We start from the raw sequence: 22,709 nt of genomic DNA on the forward strand, positions 1-22,709 counted from the left end.
TAGTTATATTTGTTATACCTCCACTGTCCTGTGTGAGGATAATAAAGTGTGCTTTATACAAATTATAAGTGGGTATGTTTAAGGAATATTAGACAGGTTATATAAATATTCAATCCACGAAAGCTCCAGAAGAGTAATGAGATTATAGTATAAAATGATAAATTCTAAATGACAATCTTGAAGATTGTACCATATCCCTTCTCTACACCTTTTGAGACAATGTTGTCAGGCGATCCTTCCCTTCCTTGTCCGGCGTGAGCAGCGAGCTTTCGGCGACGGCGGCGGCGCAATGCAGCAAGACCATAGCAGTGGCATTTTGGATTCCTTCTTCTCCTTCTAGCAGCGGCGGGAAAATGGTGCGCAAGACAGCGGAAAAATGGTGCTTCAAGTTTCATCTTCTTGAAATTGCATCCAAAAGGCAAGAAGCAGCAGATGGTCCGCCAGAGAAGAAGAAAACAGACATGAAAGGACTAAAATACCCTCATTATATTTGGGTTTAGAATTTTCCGGCGACATTTGGCCGGTAATTGGCCGGAGTGACCAAAATTGATAAAAGTTGAATAGTCATGGTATGCAATTAACAGTTTTGAAAATCGTGGACTGCAATTAACAGGACCCTTATAGTCAGTGGACCAAAATGACAATTTGCTAAACTTTCAATTTAACCATAGATCGATGGTACCTTAACTATTAATTTTATTCCAAATTTGATTCTCTAGTTAAATATCTACTTAGTAAAGATTAAATTTAAGGGTAAATGCCTTGTGGTCAAGCGGCATAGCTGTGTCCCTTCAAAGTGAGAGGTTAGAGATTTGATCCACTTTAGTAGATTGAGAAAGTAGGTTTGATCCACGGGGAGTACTACTGACTCAATACTTTTTTCTCAACGTACTAAAGTTGAAGTAGACCACAAGGTTTTAGCTTGGCTTGGGAGTGCTTTCATTCCTTCAATCTATTCATTCTTGGGAATAAGAATATTACGCATCGTGTGGCAATTATGGTTTGAGATGGTACTTATTCTGCATATTCTGAAATATGCTCCTCCCTTCCCATGCCTGCATAAAAAACTTGATGAGCTACATTTGAGTGTCCACATTTTAAGACATATCAATCAACCCATTATTATAAACAGAAATAGGCCGGGAACCTGCAAATCTTCCAGTTTATTAATCAACTTTCAGAGAAAGGTGAAGAATATGGGGTTGTTTACTAAAATGAAAAAATAAAAAATTTTCTGGAAAAACAGAAAATTGGAGGAGTGGAAGAATGGAAAATGGAAAAGTTGTTTACTAAAACAATCTCTCCAATGAGCCAACTCTTTTCCATTCTCCAACCTCATGTACAAATTTGGAGAACAGTTTTTTTGCTATCTCCAAATGGGAGAACGGAGAAAGCACGGGTGAACAGTAACTATTATGCTTGAGGTCTTCCGTTCGAATCTTGTTGGGTGCTTATTTTGCTGTAGCTTTTGATTTTCATTACTTCTTCACTTTCCTCTTCTTATGGCTTATGCGCAGATCTTCTCTTCTTTTATTATTATTATTATTATTTAACATCCTCACAGATTTACTATTATTATTATTATTATTATTATTATTATTATTATTATTATTATTGAAAAAACAAATTATATATGGTCAATGCATGTTAATGGTAACAATAGTGAAAAAGATAACGGAAGTTATAATGGTAAGAATATGTTTGTCTAAAATATTGTATAGTACAACTCTTATAGCATAATGTATTAAAAAAATATAAACGGAAAATGGACATAAATGAATGGTATCTTTTATTATTATTATTATTATTATTATTATTATTATTATTTAACATCCTCACAGATTTACTATTATTATTATTATATTATTATTATTATTATTGAAAAAATAAATTATATATGGTCAATGTATGTTCATGGTAACAATAGTGGAAAAGATAACGGAAGAAATGAAGATTGAAGAAATGAAGAATGAAATTTGGAAAACTGGAGAAATGAAAAACTGGAAGAATGGAGAAGGAAAACTGGAGAAATGGAGAAATGGAAAACTGGGAATGGAAAAACAGAAAAATGAAGTAAACGACCCATATACTTTTTGGGTTGGAAACCTTTCCGCACCTTGTGGTTATGACTTCAGTCCCCCTCCCATATATCAAATGTAAATAGTAAATACACCCCACTCCCCCCCCCCCCAATAAAATGAGAAAATATCAATTTTGGTCCCACGATTATTAACAAAATGACAATTTAGTCCAGATGTTTAATTTCTACCAATTTTGGTCCTACGACTATTGTTTTAGTACCAATTTTGGTCCCACAACTACTGTTTTAGTACCAAAATTCATCACGATGGTCACCCATCAGTTTAAAATGTGCCAAAATCTAAAATTTTTAAAGGTACTTTCATCCTTTTCAACTCAATATCCCAATTTGAGCATGAATAAAGAGGTTTAAGCCCTAAGATCGATCACAATCCACAGTTCTCATCCTCAAATTAAGGTAAAATGAGGAGAAAAACTGCGAATTTTGATTAATCTTAGGACTTAAATCCATTTATTCATGCTCAAATTTGGATATTAAATTGAAAATGACGAAAATAACCTTAACAATTTTATATTTTTGCACGTTTTAAACGAATGGGTGACCAGCGCGATGAATTTTGGCATTAAAACAGTAGTCGCGCGCGGATGAAAGTTGGTACTAAAACAATAGTTGTGGACCAAAATTGGTAGAAATTAAACATATAGATCAAAATTATCATTTTGCTAATAGTAGTGAGACCAAAATTGGTATTTGCTCTTAATAAAATATACACAAGAAAGGGTATTTAGTAATTTAGGTATTCTTTCCTTCAAAAAAAAAAAAAAAGTAATTTAGGTATTCCCATCCCATGCTTTGAATTAAAGCTTCAGGCGGGATTGCCTTCTCCCTTGCGGCGCACTACTCGTCAGAGATTCAACAATCATATTTATCTCTCTTACTTTAAAAAAAAAAAGATTGATCTCCCTCTAGGGTTTTTTCAAGAATGGCAGATCGCCATCATCATTCCAGGTCCTGTCGTTCTCATTCCCGGTCCCCGAAACCGTACCGGTCCCATCGTTCTCGGTCCCCAGAAGCGTCTCGGTCCCGTCGTTCCCGATCCCCATTGCCATTAACATTTCCTTTGGTCTATATTCTCTCTCGATTTTCTTTTCAATTTCCGAGTTTCTCACATGTATATGTGTATGCTTATCCGCGCGTTTATGTGTGCAGGAATTTCAAAACCGAATAGAAATTGTGCCAGAACGTTGCACAAGGCTCTATGTATCCAACTTGGGGGATGGAGTTTCGAACGATGATATCGTCGTAAATTCTCTCTCGTGTATTTTTTCAGTTCTTATTTCAAAATTTTTCATACACATAGATAATCCGATTGTGTTAATGCAGAAACTGTTTTCATATGTGGGTTCTTTGAGTTCGTCCACACTCAAGTATGACAAGATTGGCAGATCAACGGTATTATATATTTATATTATTTGAAGCTAAGATGTTCATTCTATCGGGTTTCTGATGTACAAGTAATTGTGGCAGGGAATTGCAGAAGTGATTTTCAATAGCCACTCAGATGCTATGAGAGCCGTAAAAAAGTACCGGAATCTAAAATTGGATGGGAGACCAATAAAGATTGAAGTTGTAGAGTTTTAATTTTCAATTCCTTGGATGAATTTTTATATGTAGGTGATAATAATTCAATATTTATGAGGAATGTTAAATGTCTAAATCAATCAATACCTTTGTTCTGATCAATTTCACTGCATATGCATTATAAGTTCCTAACTGTACGGACTGCATAGCTTGTATGAGTACCTTAACAACCTGCAAATAGAAGTAGAAATATCATAAAATAGAAAAGGAGCATAAATGCTTGGATGAAATTGGATAAACAAATATAATTTCTATATGGACTAGTATATAATTACAAGTGTAAACAGTCTATGTTCATGTTGCAGCCAGGAGAAAGACATTATGTGGAAGCTGAGGTCATACAATGAAACAAGGTGTCTTTTACTTTACCATTGAAGTTTTGTGAAGCTAAATTCTAGTATATAGTTAGAAAGTATTATTTACGATTGATTTTTCTACTTAATATTATCATTAATAAAAAATAAATATTTTATAAAAATAATATTCAAATATTGGATTAGATTTTAGTTTTTTAAGAAAATTAACTGAATAGGAAAATGCAGTTGTCTAATTTTCTACGAAATAGATAATGATAGTTTTCTTAATTTCAAATATAAATACTTTTGGAAAAATAAGTCACTTTCTATTAATAATTTTTCAAATTTTCAAGTGGACCTTTTGTTAATAATTTGTTATTGCTTTGAATTATTTTATGTTTGATGATATATGTGTGTTAATAATAAGTTAAAATTTTGGATATACCCAAAATGACCTAAAATGACTATTTTCACCGAACATATTTGAATTACTTTTTGATTCAGATATTGAGTTTTGAAAACATCATTTGAAATTTGTGGATATCTGAATTGAAATGGGTATCATCTTAATTGAACAAATGCCCACGTCTGTTTAAGAGAAGATAGGATGAACATAATCTACTTATTTAAGTATTTGTGGTGAATATTGATAAAGCTGAATTAAAAATTATCAGTATTAAAAATTTAGGGTGTGTTTTGTTGGTGGGTTTAAGCATAAGGAATGGGTATAAAAGTGATTGCTAGTGTTTGGTTGATAGGTTTTGAGAATGCTACTATGGGTTTGGAATACTCCATTAATGAGAAAACTTATAATCTTATTAGATAAGGAATTTCCCATTCCACCCAACTACCAAACATGCTAAATACTTTCATTAAAACCCATTACCTTAACCAAGTATTTGATACTCATTCCGATTCCGATTCCCATGTGCGAACCAAACACACCCTTAATATTTATAAAAAATAGGAATAAGGTTCAAATTAGCCACTGAACACTCCAAATACATGCAATTTCACCTGCTAGCAAGTTACCTTCAATTTCATCAGGTTGCATGCTTATGTGAATGGTGAATAGACATTTTAAAATAATTTTTTAATAATAAACATTAAAATTAAAATTAAAATTAAAAATTATTTTTTTTAAAAAAATGTTGGACACCATTCCCCCCTCCTTCGTCTCCAACCAGAAAGGACTCATAAATTATATCTATAATACCTTGAAAATAAAACTATAATAAACTCTTGCATCCTGGCGTTTGTTTGTTTTTTTATTTTTAATAAAAAAATTATTTTTTATTTTTAAAGGTTATTACGGAGTATTAAAAAATATTTTAAAATGCCAACTCACCATCCATGTAAGCAGACAACCTGATGAAATGGAAGGTAACCTATTATCAGGTGAATTAAAATTGCATGCATTTGGAGTGTTCAGTGGCCTAATTGCACTTTTACTTCGTTCAGTGGCCTAATTGCACTTTGAGGTTACGCTCAGTGGCTAATTTGAACCTTATTCCTAAAAAATATTCAAATAGTTGATAAGTTTTCATTGTTTTTAGAAAATGAACTAAATAGAAAAATACAGTTGTATATGCATATTTAAGCACAAATTAAAGAGTCAATGTCCCTACTGAGGTTTTGAGTTACTACTTAATTGTATTGAATTCTAAAATACAGCTATAAATTATTATTTATGATTGGTTTTATAAAGATAATATTATCATTGTTAAAATAATTTTAATATGTTATAGAAAAATATTTAAATAATAGATTAATTTTCATTTTTATTTAGAAAACATACTAAACAATAAACTAACTGCAGTTATCTGTCAAAGACCTTGTTGTTAAATGGCATCCGGTGTCTCGGTTAACACTCCCACATGGATGATGGGAGTGGGTTCAAGACTCCACCCTCAGTGGAGTAAACTGTTGTCTAATATCTAGTTTTCTTAATTGTTAACCAAATAATATTTAAATATTTTTGAAAAAATATGACCACTCTCTATTAGTCATTTTCAAATACACCATTAGTTAATATTTTATTATAGATTTTAATTATTTTATGTTTAATTGATAGGGGAAGAAGAGGAATTAGATGTTGGATTCTCAGGAGGAAGGGATGATTTTGAGGATGAAGATGATGGATTCAATGATGGTGATCTGAGAGTAAGTCCCCAATATAATATAATATTGGTTTTCTTTATGATGAAGTACCATTTGAACTATCTTATGTATTACATGCAAATTCAAGTAACCTTAAATTTGTTTCCTTTTCCGTATTGACTGCGTAGAGAGGTCAGCTATCTTGGAACAATGCAACTTGATTCTCATGGATCACAGTACAGGTTATGCAACATGGTCGATCTGGTGGAAGGACAGGAAGATCGTGAACGGGCTGAGATGAGGAAGTTAAAGAAACGCGTAAAACAGGAAGCGAATTGAAAGGAGCTGCTCGATCGTGAAATTCGTAAAGATAATCATTTCTTGTTTGGTGTGAAGGAGAAGGAGATCGAAAGCGGCTCTAGCAGAAGAAAGGTCTGAAAAGTATGGGAAAGCGCTTGCTTTTCTTCAAGAACAAGACCACGCTTTTAATAAATCTAGGCAATTGGGAAGAAAACAGGAAGAGAAGAAGATGAAGATACAAGAAGTTCAACTCACAGTTTCATTCTGGCCTGGATTAATTACTTGAAAATTTTGGTGAGTATATATATGTGCACTTTAATTTATTATACTTCATACCTATTTTATTTTTTTTAAGATTTACATATACAAACAATTCTGATGTTTTGACAGTACAACAGAATCTGTACGTATGTATCAATAATTTATTTCTTTAATTTTTATTTTAAATGAATGATTCAATTAAACATTAATAAAACCTTATATTGTTCTATGTATTTTTCTTTTGAACAGATAGATGATGAAAAGTACATTTTCTTATGTGGTGACAATAACATCAAACGTGTTTTAGAATTTGTACTTAAGGTACAAGAAGTTCGTTTTAAATTCAAAATGAATAAGAAAATTGCATTCATCGGAAGAAGAAGAAAAATTGTTGAAGAGATGAGGAGAGGATGTGATTATAACTTTCGCATACATGATTTTAAGTGCTTTTGGGCACGACTTTATAGTATGGCCTCATCTAGGATCCAATATTTAAATAAGATTGGACTTGATGAAGGAAATGATGAAATTTTACAAGGACTCAGAAAATTATTATCTTATGAAGATGAATGCACAACAATTGGATCATGGGCTTTGTTGGGCAAAGGGAAAATAATAATTGCATGTGATATGGGAGACAAAATGTTATAGGAGTCTTGAATGAGTATGAGAAATGGAAGAACAATGCACGTACCAATGATTTTGAACAAGCATTCAAGTATTACTATGAGATGCTTAATACTTCTTCTTCTTCCCATCAACATTGCACTCTTGTTGTGCTCTCAATTATTCATCTAATTTGGATCAAGTTCCAGAGGTTGAGTCCTGCCCTCAATGTGACTAGAACATGCATAAATTTGTCACTTTCTCCTGTTGTCATGGTCCGACCAATTATTTATATTATAATTAGTATGAAGCTAGACTAGGAATACTACTAGAGTTTGTGTTAAGTTGTACTTGCACTGGCTGTTAGAGTTGTTGTAGTAATCTACATGCATGTATTATATATGTTTGCACTTAGACGTTCATGCATGCTTGTAATATTATTATTTATTGAGTATACATACAAATTAAACCTTTCATTTCTTCGCGTTTTCAATGCCTCAACTAGAATAATGGCTTTCAGGACCCATTCGTGAAACCAATCTAAGATACCTATAACTGACCAACTTAAATCAAGAAAGTGAATAGTCTACGATGAGTTGAAATCTTGTGATTATCCGAGTTTCAAGACATAATTCAATTATCCAAGACGGTTTGAGTATAAATTGGTTCATTTGTCACCATATGTAAGTATATACAAATTAAATAAATTAAATAAAACTAAAAAATCTCAATTAATTGAATTAATAATAAGGTGATAACTTGGTTCTTGGTTGTGATCATGACCAAAAGATTGTTTACAAATTCCAATCAGTAGTGAAGTTTAAATAATGATCAGACAGGTGGATGGCCCCATCTGTTAAGAAAAAAAAAACAGGAGCTTTACCTAACCGAAATGATTTTTTTAGTTGGGACAATTTCCGACAAATTATTGTGTGGACCATGAATGTAATATACATTTTTAATATATTAAAAGTATATTATTTTTATATTAATGTACATTATTTGATAACATATAAAAAATTATGTATTTTCAAATAATGTACTTTCATATACAAATAATATACTTTTAATATATTAAAAATTTATGATTCACACCAATGTTTAGATCATGGTCCATGAAATAATTATTGATTTACAACAAGAAGTACGTCAAAAATCCTAATGTTAATAAACTGAAAGGTCAAAAGATCGACTCTTATATGACCCATAAAAAACCACTACTCCTTTGTAATAGATTAAACATAATCCTCTCAAATAATAGTTACAATTCTTGGTGGAAAAAATAATAATTTAACCCTTAATGATTCAAAATAGGCCAAAAACAATAATTATAACACTTAATTGGTCAAATTAGGCGTATGATCCTTAATGACCCAAGTGAACTAAGACATTATTAACTTAATGTTATTACAAACAATGAATATCAATAACAAAATATATATTGATGTTTAGTTGTGTATGAGCCTATAATAAGAATAAATGTCTTACAAAGACAAAAACAAAAAATAAAACAATTGATCTTAATATAATAATCCAAAACATCAATATGCAAAAAATATCAAAACAAAAATCTAAAAGTACTAATCCAAATTTAAAAATTAGATTACCAATGAGATGGAGTAATACCCCTTTTTAATTAGGGAATGAGATTTTTAATTGAAAGGGTAATCAAATCCCATTCCAAGTGTTTTAAAAAGTTTTCAACCAAATACTAACTATGATTTTAATTTGATTCTCATTCCTAGTGTGTAAATCCATGAACCAAATACACCCTTAATAATTATCATTATACACTAAAATTCTCCGTAACCCTTTAAAATTATTTAATAATTACTCTGTAAAATTGCAATCGGATTTGTTTTAAAAGGAAACAATTAAGGAGCAATTAATGTCAATTGAATTTTATTAAATTTTGGCAACAACTTAATTCAGAAAAGCAATACAATTCCAGCCAAAAAATAAACCACGTACAAAACACTCTATGTACATAAAATTAATACGGAGTATTAATTTTTGAAATAATTTTGTATTCAAAGCAATACAATGAACTAGACAAAGATTAATACGATTTTGATACCAAAAGTTAGATATCAATGTAGTTTAAGCGATATTGACCTCTAGTTATAGTTGATGTCGTTTCAGTTGACGTTTTGTCTCCCTCATAACCTTAAATGGTGTATTGAGATTATTATGTGTAGTCTAACCAAACTACTTAATAAGTCTAGTTAATGTTGGATTTAGAGTCCTTTCATCACCGTCCATACTTTCCCTTCAAAATCGTATCTATCCATTCGTATATACAAACAATATAGTTTTGATGTTTTTGTTCAACTACCTAGTACAGCTGCGCTGAATTTGCATTGTACTTTTTATTCTAGTCTTCATCAAGAATCATCAATTCAAGAGAACATGATGAAGAGTGGAGTTGAAGGAAAGTAGAAAATTTAGATCTTGTAAAGTGTTTGGGCCACAAAATCAATATTACTTCATCACTCAATTCCCCTTTAGATACATGCATAAAACTCTTATCTCTACCTCCATCTTTAATCCTTTTTTATTTTTGTGTTTGGGAAGTAAGAAGACAAGCTTCTCACATAATATAATCCAAAAATTGACATACAATCAATGTTATGCATGGAAAAAGTGTAATTGTATTCTCAGTTTGATTCTTTAGTTAGGTTGATTATTTGAAGCAAGCTAAGGACAATTAATTCTTCTACCATACAAAATTTTTAATTCCAAAGTTATATAGATCGAGTTGTATTGTCATGTATTAAATTTTTACACTAGGCAAAATAAACTTTAGATTGTATATAAATATGATCATGATGAGGATCGGACTCGTTTGTTTTCTATTTCTCAAAAATAAGTAGTAAAAAAATATGGAAAGATTTGAAAAACCAAAAAATACTTTAATTTCCTTAACATCTGTGTTATTCTATTATACTTTTGTGTTTTGGAAGATTTGCATGCAATCAAAGATTTGCATGGAATAAGTGTACATATGTACGTGTGACTTTTTCCTTGCGGTGATTTGAAGTAAAGCCAATTAATTCTTCTACAAGATTTTTATTTCCTATATTTTATATAAGATCAGAGCTACATTATCAGGATCAGAATCAATCCAAGCCAATTCTCCTCTTCTTATCTTACCTACAATACAAAACATGGCAACCCAACCCCTCTCTCTATCAAGAACAATGATTTCAAAACTACAAATAACTCATGTTGATGAGAAGATTATCATAGAACAAGTTAAGGATACACATAATTCTAATGGTGGCATAGATGTCGATGCAAATTCTCTTCTCAAGTTGTTGGAAGGCATTTTCACTTTGAATACGGTTTGTGAATATATTACTTGCATCAAACTACTTTTAAAATTTTGTTTTTCACAAATATACATATTTTGTTACCATTGTATATATATAAACCTATAGTACAGTAAATAAATTTTCACCTAAATACAATGCATATAATCATAGTTGAAAGAGAGATTATTTCGTATATGGTCTTACAATATAATTTTGCTTAGAAATATATAGTTTCATTATTGATTTCATCACACTAGCTAGCTTTAATTTGTGTTAATGGGGTATGAGTTTAGGATTCAAAGAGTGCTGAAGATAATTCTGAAAAAGAAGATGAGACCTCCAATGAGAATCCAGAGAGTGATGAAGATAATTCTGAAAATGAAGATGAATTTTCTAATGAGGATTCAGAGAGTGATGAAGATAATCCTGAAAATGAAGATGAATCTTCTAATGATGATTCAAAGCGTGATGAAGATGATCCTGAGGAAGAAGGAAGTGATGAACATGGAAAACCTGAGACGGTATGCCCTACTACTTCAATTCCTTTTTTTACTGTCCAACTTTAATTTGTTGGTAAAATTCTATTTGTTTCCTCAGATCAGGTATTCTATGGGATATTATTACAATAGTTTGCTAAATAGGCCTTGCCTGAAAGTGCTCAAACATTTTATTTTGTGTTTTGTAAGCAAGAAGATAGACTTCTCACATAATAAAAAATAATGGACAAACAATCAAAGATTTGCATGGGATAAGTGTGATTATATTCCTCAGTTTGGTTGTTTTCATTACAGTAGTTTGAAACATGGTCAACTAATTTATGTACTAGATTTTTAACTCGATCTTTTGATTTAAATGAAAGTCCGCATGACTACACAAATGTGTGATGTGGTTAAAATGCTCTGAGTGATCAAACTAATTCTATGTTGAATAACTACAAAGCACTCATATTAGGAGAAGATGGATCATAGAACAAATTAAGGATAAACATAATCTTAATGGTGGTATAGACTTTTATGCAAATTGTCTTGGGTAAAACTCACCTTATAATCAGGTAATTTTATGTTGAATAACTATAGCCAGAAGAGAATGAAATTTCTTAAATGATCTTACAATTCTGCTTAAAAATAGTTTCATTCTTGTTTTTATTAAACTAGCTTTGTACATGTTAATGGAGTATGGATTTAGGTTCATCGAGAAGCAAGGCAAGACAGGTTGCAGTTACAAGAACGCATCCACAAGGAGATTTCATTTGTTGTTTTACAACTCTCTTTCATGGTATGATAAACTCTACCTGCATCACACAATTTTGTATGAGTACAAATGATGACTTTTTTCTTTTAAATTTCATTTTCATTTTTAGGTAACTTTCACTTGTGTAAGCTCTGATGATTGTCACTCAACTGCCATTTATCTACTACGTTTGTTGTCAAAGTATATGTGGCATGCTAAGGGAGTAATGTTACTCGCATGTTTTGCGATCATCCGAGGAAAACCTAAAGTTACCTCACAATCATGTCATCGGAAAGGACTATCCTACAACATGGCTTCTCTAAGAAAAAGTGTAAACTCATTGCTATCCACTGAGAATGAAATTTTTTTGAATGACTCAATAAAGTCCATGTTTGATCTCACCGAGCTCATGGTTGAGCTTCGACATTCATCATCAATATTTTTGGCAAACTACTGGATCGCAAGAAGTGTTGTTGCCTATGCTCACCTCCTTATTTTGGACCTTGAGTAAGATCACTTGATTTAACTTTGTATAAATTAAATTACATATATTTTGCCTTAATCTAATTTTTCAATAATCATTGTAAATAATTAGTTGTAAAATCTCATATAAATATGTACAAATCATTAAATATCTACAAATCATTAATACAATTTAACGTGTAAATTGAGTTTAATTAACTATTCGTAAATAAGTGTAGTGAAGATTGATTTATTGATATTTGTTTTTAATTAATTAATTAGCTAGTCATGCTCTTATATATCCTTCAGGCCACAAAATCAGATGATGACGGAACTGTCCAACGTATCCACCAAAATCAAAGAGATTCTGGCTTCCAGCCTCCCATTACTAGGTTGGCTTAAAATTTTATTTTAATAATTAGTTGCGAAATGAAATGTTTATGATTATAATTGATGTATAATTATATGAATATCATTTAATTTCTAGTGCATATGAAGTTATTATAAATTGACTGTAAAAGTTAAACTTTGTTATGCAAACAAATAATCTATCCTTAATTTTTCTAATGAAAATAATAATTAATTAAATTCAAAATTACAATACTTTGATTAAATAGATTTTACCAAAAATTATAATTTGGCAATGAGATTAATTATAGTTTTGTGTATGCAGAGACAAAAAGGGCAGAAGAAAATTATCAAGCATTGTTACATGCGTTTGATTATTCTTCAAATATCTTGAACGTTCTTAAATTGATATTCAATGTCAAAAATAATAAAGAGAAGCCAATTTTGTACTAGGATAGAAGGCGAGATGTATGTATAAGCATTTGTTCTTACTTATCTTATCATATATGTGTACGTGTGAAATAATACTCAACTATACTTCAATTCTAATTAATTAATTAGTGGCAATTAAGTACAAGCTAAGCTAAGCTAAGCTAAGCTAAACTGCATGTCTGCCTATACTATACACTACAATTCAATTATCTTAGCTTGAACGTCCCATCATGCTTAAAGCAAAATTAGTACTCCGTATTCAATATTTTATTTTTTTTAATTTTTATTTTAAATGAACGATTCAATTAAACATTAATATGACATTATATTGTTCTATGTATTTTTGTTTTGAACAGATTCATGATGATGAATACATTTTCTTATGCGGAGGCAATAACATTAAACGAGTTCTAGAATTTGTACTTCAGGTACAAGAAGTTCGTTCCGAATTTCAAATGAATATGAAAATTGCATATGTTGGAAGAAGAAGAAAAATGATTGAAGAGTTGGACGGAGCATGTGATTATGTATTTGACCTTATTGAAGTTAAGTGCTTTTGGACACGACTTTATAGTATGACTTCATCTAGAATTCAATATTTAAATAAGGTTGGACTTGATGAAGGAAGTGATGAAATTTTGCAAGGACTCAGAAAATTATTATCTTATGAAGATGAGTGTACAACAATTGAATCCTGGGCTTTGTTGGGCAAAGGGAAAAGAATAATTTCATGTGATGTGGGAGACAAAATGTTAGGAGTATTGAATGAGTATGAGAAATGGAAGAACAATGCGCATGCCAATGATTTTGAACAAGCATTCTAGGATTGCTATGAGATGCTTAATACTTCTTCTTCTTCTTCCCGTCAACACTCTTGTTGTGCTCTCAATTACTCATCTAATTTGGATCAAGTTCCAGAGGTTGAGTCCTGCCCTCAGTGTGACCAGAACATGCATAAATTTGTCACTTTCTCCTGTTGTCATGGTCCGGCTAATTATTTATATTATCAATAGGATAGTGACTCGGATTAATACTAGAGTTTGTGTTCCACTTGCACTTGCTGTTAGAGTTGTTGTAGTAGTCTACATGCATGTATTATGTTTGTAGTTGTACGTTCATGGTTGTAATATTATTCATTGAATATACATTGTAATTTGTTCACGTTTTCAATGTCGTCCCAACTAGAATAAGAACATTAAAAGTGTATTAAATCAAAGTGTATCATCATCAGCTTGAAATAAGAAGGAGAATCAGAGCTGCACCCCAATCCTAGATAGGCAAAATTCCCTCATTCTGTGAACAGTTCATCAAACCCCTTCCCTCTTGCATTTAAGAACTTTGACGACTAAAAAATAGGACATTTGTTTTTAAATTGAAAACTAAAAATAAAATAAATTAAAATGGACCGAATAACTGAAAGTTATAATATTTCTTGTACATAAAGGGAATAGATATCCATCTTGTATCATCTGAAAGATTGATGGGTTCCCCTTCAGAATTTCTATCTAATTTTTGTATGTTAGATGCTATTTACGACCAAAAATTAGAATTGCACAGAAATTTCAACGAGCATATTTTTAGATCTTCCATTTGATCGGTATGTTGGCCGGAAACCTCTTTTCTGAATAAAAATCTCGTTTGCTTTCGTTGGACATAAACAATGAGATTTCTAACGGTGTATGTTGTGGTGGCAATATAATGCCAAGTGGCAACCCACATCATCATCTACTAAGATTGGACCATACAGAGATAATAATAGCACCAATCGTGCATGGGATAAGCATTGAGGGTGTGGAGAATTCACAAAATAAATAAATAAATAAATAAAGACTGATTATATTGGAGGACCATATATATTAACGAAAGACTAAAGAGGATTCCTTTTCTCATTCCACAAATCTTGTTAGTTGTGTACATTAGGTTTTCAAATACCACCATATCCTCCCCTTTTCAATTATTTGGTCAAAAGGAAATTGATGAAAGGATTAAATCTTCCTCTAGTCTTCCCCTCTTTATTCAGAAAGGGGTCACCAAGTAAGTAAAACGTGATTTTTATATTAAAAGATGACGTGTTCGATGCTTGTTACCACTTTCTCGATCAAATTTGTTGCACTACAGGTTATTGGATAGGAGCACAATCTTTCATTAATTGTAACTTCTTGTGCTGATTTGATGCATGTATCCACTCTTTTGTTTTATTTTTTAAATATATCCATCTACAATTGTGAAATTAATCTGTTTTTTTTTTTTTCTTTTTACTATGGAGAATATTCGACTCAAAACTATTTAAAATGATACACCCTACAAAAATCAATTCAGTCAATGTTCGACTCAAAACTCTTTAAAATGATACACCCTACAAAAATCAATCCAATCAATCCTCCAACATTGCAGCTAAATTAACATTCTGCTTTTCAACTATTCTTAATTGCTAAGTACTATGTATATCTTTTTAATTATTTGATCGAAAAGAAATTGATGAGATTATCAGTACGTATTTAAGGTGAATACTAATAAGGTGCTTTAATTAGTGTCTTCAATTTCTATTCATTTAATCGATATAATAGATCTACATAATATACATTAGAGAGAAGCTCAATTTTTCAAGATATATATGAGAAATAAATATTTGGCTTGTAATGTTAAAATTATGCAGAGATTGATTCAAGTTTTTTGTAATTCACTACTAATTCACAACTGAGTTTCCTTATAAAATGGCTCCGAATTGAACCATGTATAGTATTCAAGTCAATATATTCCAAAAAAAAAGTCAATGGCCCTGTTTGGTAAATAATCATTCTATCAGCCAATTTTAGCTTATTTGACCATTATTAGTTGTTTGGTTAATAAGCTTTTTGTAACTCTAAAATGCTAAAATTCAAAAGGCTACTCAAAGTAGCCTTTTCAATTAGCTTTTTGAGAAAATAAATTATACCAAACAGCTATCAGCTACCAGCTAATTTATCAAACAACTTTCTACAATCAGCTAATGTTATCAAAAAATCATATCTTCTAACTCAAACAGCCAACTCAATCAGCTAACAGTCATTTACCAAACAGGACCAATATATTCCAAATGCAAATTAAATTGGCTTGATAGTGATGGAGCAAGGAGGTTGAGGGCGGTGGACTATCATGGCCCTGCTCATCTGCCGAGGCAATGCCCTCATTGCCAATGCAATGACACCATATTTTGCTATTTTAAAACCTACAGCATGGCTCAACCAAGGTATTATATATTGTCATACATGTACACGTGAGTGTTTAGGTGTGCAGCATTTGAGCACGTGCATTGTGCGTGTGTGTGAGCGCGTGCGCGTGTGTGAGCACATGTTATTACATTTATTAAGTTGTGTATTTATTTTTATGATATTGAGTTACAACTTAATAGTAATAAATTTTAATATGTAGTTATAAAATGTTATTTATGATTGGTTTTATTAGTTAAATTAAAGAAACGACCATTTTTCAAGATATAGATGATGATTAATTGTTTGACTTGTATTACTGTTAAAATTATGCAGGGATTGTTTCAAATTGTTCGTAATTTACAATTGAGTTTCCTTATAAAAGGACTCCAAAACCGTGCGGGAGGCACAGAAGCTGGCCCAGAGAGAATCATCACTTGTGGGAATTGAATCCGGGTTCTCCCAAAATTCCTCTCCACAAAGAGAGCTCATTTGCCACTTGAGCTACCCCGGTTGTAGTGTTCAAGTCATTATATTCCAAATTAAATTGGTTGGATAATGATGGAGCAAGGAGGTTGAGGGTAGTGGTGAGTGGATAATCATGGCCCTCCTCTTCCGATGAGGTGATGGCCTCATAGTTAATGGAATCACACCAAGTTTTACTATTTTAACAATTATAACGTGTATCAACCGAGGTATTATTATTATATATGTGATTGTGAGTGTTTAGGGGTGTCGCATTTGAGCACGTGCGTTGTGCATGTGTGAGTGCGTGTATTTAGCGTGTGTAAGTGCGTCTCTTATTACAATTGTCAATTTATTTATTTATTTTTATGAGATTGAGTTACTATTTTTTTAGTAGTACTAACTCTATTACAATGTATAGTACAGTTTCTGTCAATACATACTTTTTTTAACTTATTGAAATACAAAGAGTCAATGCACGTGGGGTTTGAATTATTACTTAATTGTATTGAATTCTAAAATATAGCTATAAATTATAATTTATGATTGATTTATAAAGATAATATTATCATTGTTAAAATAATTTTAATATGTTATAAAAATATTTAAATATTAGATTAATTTTCATTTTTATTTAGAAAACATACCATACTAAACGGTAAACTGGAGTTGTATAATTTTCTATGAAATAGAAAATGATATTTTCATGACTTTCAACCAAATATTATAAAATTTAAATATTTTTGAAAAAATTATACAACATTCTATTAGTAATTTTCCAAATTTTCAAATAGACCATTAGTTAACATTTTGTTACTGATTTTAATTATTTTATGTTTAATTGATAATATATACACACACACATTAATTCGTAAATAATACAATAAACCTATATATGTATACCCAAATTGACCTATAATAACTATTTTCACCTAAAGCAAACATATTTGAATTATTATTTGACTCACTTTTGAAAACACCATTCGAAATTAAAAATCAGGTAAACCAATGTCAACCTCTATTGAAGGGATGATAGGATGATCATAATCATCTAATTTAAATATTTGAGGTGAATAGTGATAAGCATAATTAATTAGTGTGTTAAATTTCTATTCTTTGAATCAATATGGATTTCGTAATAACATTAAGGAGGAGATCGATTAATGAAGATATAGTTGAGCATTAATTGTTAGACTTGAATTGATAAAATTATGCAGATATTACTTCAAATTGTTTGTAATTCACAATTGAGTTTCCTTATTAAATGGCTCCAAGTTATTTTATTTCAAATTAAATTAGCTTGATAATGATGGAGCAAGGATATTAAGGGCAATGGACTATCATGGCCCTCTTCTTGCGTCGAGGCCATGCATGCCCTCATTGTCAATGCAATGACACCAAGTTTTGCAATTTTAACAACTACATACAACGTAGATCAATCGGGATATTATTGTCATACATGTGCAGGCGAGTGTTTAAGTGTGCAGCGTGTGAGCACGTGCGATGTGCGTGTGTGAACGCGTGCATTTGGCATGTGTGTGCTCGTGTGTTATTCCAATTATCAGCTTATGTATTTATTTTTTTGATATCAAGTTACAACTTAATTGTATTAAGAGTTAATCCCTTGTTTTTCTTTGGGTGTTCCCCTCTTCTGTTAAAAAAAAAAAAAAAAAGAAAAAAAGAAAAGAAAAGAAAGAGTTAATCCCTTTTTTAAGTCTTACTTTTATTAGGGTATTTCCACTTTTAGTCCACTATAATTAATTTTGTCACATTGCAATCACTCTTTTTCTTGTTATGCCACTTTTAGTCCTCCGTTATGTTGACAGTCAGTTGACCATCTAATCCCAGAGTTTTTTTTGTTATGTTCTTCTTTTTTCGCAGACCCACCTGAGCTATTCTCAAGACAAAGCAGTTGGATTAGTTATTATTTTTTTTTTTAGAAAATGAACTAAATAGATAGGAAAATACAGTAGTCTAATTTTCTATCAAATAGAAAATGATAGTTTTGATAATTTAACCAAACATTATAAATATAAATATTTTTGTGAAAGTAAGTGCAAATTTTGTTAATAATTTGTTAATGCTTTGTTTTAAAAATTTGGGTTTACCCAAAATGACGTATAATAATTATTTTTACCCGAAGCGAACATATTTAAATTAAATTTTATTCAGAAATTAAGTTTTGAAAACATCATAAAAATTATTTGGATATCTAAATTAAAATAAGGTGTCATCTTAATTGAAACAATGAACACTTATATTTAAGAGAAGATAGGATGGTCGTTCCTAATCTACTAATTTCAGTATTTGAGGTGAATAATGATAAGTTTAATTATAAATTATAAATTATCAGTACTAATTAATTAATATTTATAAAAAATTCAAATAATGGATAATTTTATTTTTATTTTTTTAAAAAATTAACTAAATAGAAAAAATGAAGTTGTATAATTTTCTACGGGAAATAAAATGATATTTTTCGATCTTAATTTCAACCATATATTAGAAAGTATAAATATTTTCGGCTAAATAAGTCACTTTCTATTACTAGTTTTCCAAATTTTTAAATGAACCCTTAGTTAATAATTTGTTGTTGTTTTAAATTATTTTATGTTTTATGATATAAAAATATATACATAAATACATACATACACACACACAGAGTAATAATATGAACAAATTTTCGAGTATACGTACCCAAATTGACCTAAAATAATTATTTTAACCTGAAGTGAATATATTTGAATTATTATTTGCTTTGGATATTGAGTTTCGAAAACATCATCTGAAATTTTTAAATATATATATGAATTTAAAATCATGTATCATCTTAATTGAACCAATGGCACATCTATTTAAGAGAAGATAGGATTATCATAATCTACTAAATTAAATATTTAAGGTGAATACTGATAAGCTGCTTTAATTAGTGTCTTAAATTTCTATTTGTTTAATCAATATGATCTACATAATATACATTAAAGAGAAGCTCGATTATTCAAGATATAAATGAAAATTAAATGTTTGACTTGTAATGTTAAAATTATGTAGAGATTGCTTCAATTTGTTTGTAATTCACTACTAATTCAGCTATGAATTTTTTATGAATTTTTTTAGCACTCAAAAAAATTCATATAGTTGAGTTTCCTTATAAAATGGCTCCAAATCATGTATAGTATTCAAGTCCTTATATTCTAAATGCAAATTAAATTAGCTTGATAGTGATGGAGCGAGGAGGTTGAGGGCGGTGGACTATCTTGGCCCTGCTCATCTGCCGAGGCCATGCCGTCATTGCCAATGCATTAACACCATATTTTGCTATTTTAACAACTACAACATGGCTCAACCGAGGTATTATTGTTATACATGTACATATGAGTGCTTAGGTGTGTAGCGTTTGAGTACGTGCGTTGTGCGTGTGTGTGAGCACATGTTATTACATTTATTAAGTTTTGTATTTATTTTTAATGATATTGAGTTACAACTTAATAGTAATAAATTATAATATGTAGTTATAAATTGTTTATTTATGATTGGTTTTACTAGTTAATATTATCATTATTACAATAATTAATATTTTATAAAATTATTCAAATTATGGATCATTTACTTTTCGTTGTTTTTAGAAAATGAATAAATAGGAAATGCCTTTGTCTAATCTTTCTAGTAAATAGACAATTGTTATAGGTAAAATATATGGTGAGATTACTAGAAGAATTATATGATGATATATAATGGATAATACATTAGGCTTGAGCCACATGGACTGGCCTAAGAGAGTAACTGGATTAAGAAGGCCCACGAAGGAGATCCAACGCAGAGCTACTAAAGAGTTCGATAAGGATTGAACTTAATATTTGTAATATTAGCAGGATTAGGGCCTATTAGTTATTTTCGGGCTCTAGACCCAAAATATGTATAAATAGGCCTCATCCTTGGAGGGAGGAAAAGCAATTCTGAGTAATACAATACCTATGTATTTTCTCCATATACTTTTCCTACATTTTTCCTATATTCTCGCTATTCTGACATGTAGTGTTAGCCTGATTTTGACTACCCAAAAGTCATAAAATCAACATTGGCGACGTCCGTGGGAATCGATACGAAAAAGCTTTGTACTTTCCTCTGAACTTGAGAAAACATGGTGACTACACGACGAAACACGCGAATAGATCAACCAGTGAGGGATCCGCGAGAAGCTCTTGATCACCCTTCTTCTCACGGACCATCCAACCAACCGGCTCCCCCACGGGATGCCAGTCAAGAGAAACCCCAGAGGGGGGAGAGAACCTACTCGGGCATATGTCCACCGGACACTGGTGTCCCTCGAACCTAGCCGATCGAACTTCCTGATGAGCACAAATGATGAGTGTAAGAAGGGTGTAATGTCGTTCCGCTGAGGATTGGTGTTATGGCACGTAATTGTGTGAATTACCAGGCACTAGAGTATATGAATTTATAGAATCCAAGCAACAAAGATTGAATGGTGTAAAAGAAAGCAATTGATTAAGGTGTAAACTGTATGATAAAAGTATAGGCTAGATTAGGGGGTTGTAACCTTGATGTTCTAACAAGCTCAGGATTAGGGAAAGAATAATTAACCAATGGATATATGGCAATGCACAAAATAATTCTACTCAGCTACTTTCGTAATCAATAAGAGAATTAGGCTAAGATTGCCCCACTGTCGTGATGCATCAATCATAACCTTAAGCACCTAAGCATTGTAAGCCCCCAATATTACCTCTACTTTCATAGCAGGAAAATTAGGTTGAAATTGGTAAGGCTCGAGATCTCCATCCAACTGTCGTTGTAATGAATCCCTCTCCTAGACTAGCAATTAATTCTGGCCACAAACCAATAACTAGTGCAAAGAAATCCCCAAATCAACATAAACCCTAGGTAAAAGACTCAATATCTTTATGCAATTAATCATAAACCGAACATCAAGATTAACAATGAACCCCTAATCCAAACCCATAAACGAATTACTCCCGCATGATGGGAGTAAACACAGCAAAGCAAGAATAAATAACCATAAACATCATAAGAAATAAAAGGGAAGAGAAACTTAACTGATAAAGAACAAATCCAACTTCAATCCAAGATTCCAAGCTTGAAATTAAATAATCTAATGTGAAACGAATCTAAACTATGCCAGGGAAATATAAACAAAAAGCTAGGGTTCAGAACTCTGTAAGGGGAACTCTTTAAATTGTAGAGAATATGTAGAATATATAGGAGATAGATGGGTCTTGGCCCATGAGATAACTTCCAATTCTTTTCCAATTCTTATTCTTGTTTCCAATTCTTTCTTGGTAATTTCCTTTTCTTCCAAAACTTGTCCAAACTGCTCCAAAATTCTTCCTTTGCTGCTCCATGTAGATAATTCAGTTCTTGGGATAATATAACACACAAACAATTCTTAATTTCATTAGGATAAAGAAAATAAGCATAAAAACAACTCAAATAAGGGTGAATTATTGTACAAAATAGTAGATATCACTTCCTACCGAGATAATGGAGGTCGTCGAACACCTCCGTAGAGTCCTAAAACCAGTACAAACGACGAGAGGCGAGTCCCAGCCGGACCCCTCCCAACCTCGAACAGCTCAAGAGGCATCGCAGGAGAGATACTGGAGGACAATCTCAATCAATGATCCTTTGGGAACCCCAAATCTACGATCCCACGGCGAAGGGTCAGGCTTAACCATCTAAGACGAGCCCAAGTTGCCTGAGCAACCAACCCCTACGCAGGGGGATTACCAATGATAGAGCCACATAGAGAGGAAGCCTTAGAGGACACATCAAAAAGTTGCGGCGAAACCCCAGATCAGAATCAAGGATGTCGGGATCGAGAAATAGCCGAGCTCGCTAGGAAGCTTAGGGATCTCCAGGAAAGGATTGAAGGGTGAAAATACCGGCAAATCGTCTGATCGCTATTATCTACCAGCTCGTTCACCTTAGAAATACAAGAATATCGGGCACCTAAGAACTTTGAATGCCCAGCGATGCCCACATACGA

At 31.5% G+C, this 22,709-nt stretch overlaps 1 protein-coding gene across 3 annotated transcripts; it reads left to right on the top strand.

The window, feature by feature from the left end:
• The first annotated feature begins 10,383 nt into the window (after positions 1-10,383).
• LOC116002883 lies at positions 10,384-14,201 on the top strand. 3 transcript variants are annotated; one of them, XM_031243069.1, is made up of 6 exons: positions 10,384-10,589; positions 10,853-11,080; positions 11,745-11,834; positions 11,920-12,296; positions 12,561-12,643; positions 13,388-14,201. In XM_031243069.1, the coding sequence occupies exons 1-6, from the start codon at positions 10,413-10,415 to the stop codon at positions 13,393-13,395; spliced, it is 963 nt and encodes a 320-aa protein (XP_031098929.1). In that variant the 5' UTR covers positions 10,384-10,412; the 3' UTR covers positions 13,396-14,201. The 3 variants fall into 3 exon arrangements, with proteins under 3 accessions (XP_031098929.1, XP_031098928.1, XP_031098927.1); XM_031243068.1 differs by having other exon boundaries at positions 13,460-14,201; XM_031243067.1 differs by lacking the exon at positions 13,388-14,201 and adding an exon at positions 12,925-13,166.
• The last annotated feature ends 8,508 nt before the right edge of the window (positions 14,202-22,709 follow it).

The sequence above is a fragment of the Ipomoea triloba genome, chromosome 13, assembly GCF_003576645.1.
Source record: "Ipomoea triloba cultivar NCNSP0323 chromosome 13, ASM357664v1".
In the NCBI taxonomy this organism is placed as follows: domain Eukaryota; kingdom Viridiplantae; phylum Streptophyta; class Magnoliopsida; order Solanales; family Convolvulaceae; genus Ipomoea; species Ipomoea triloba.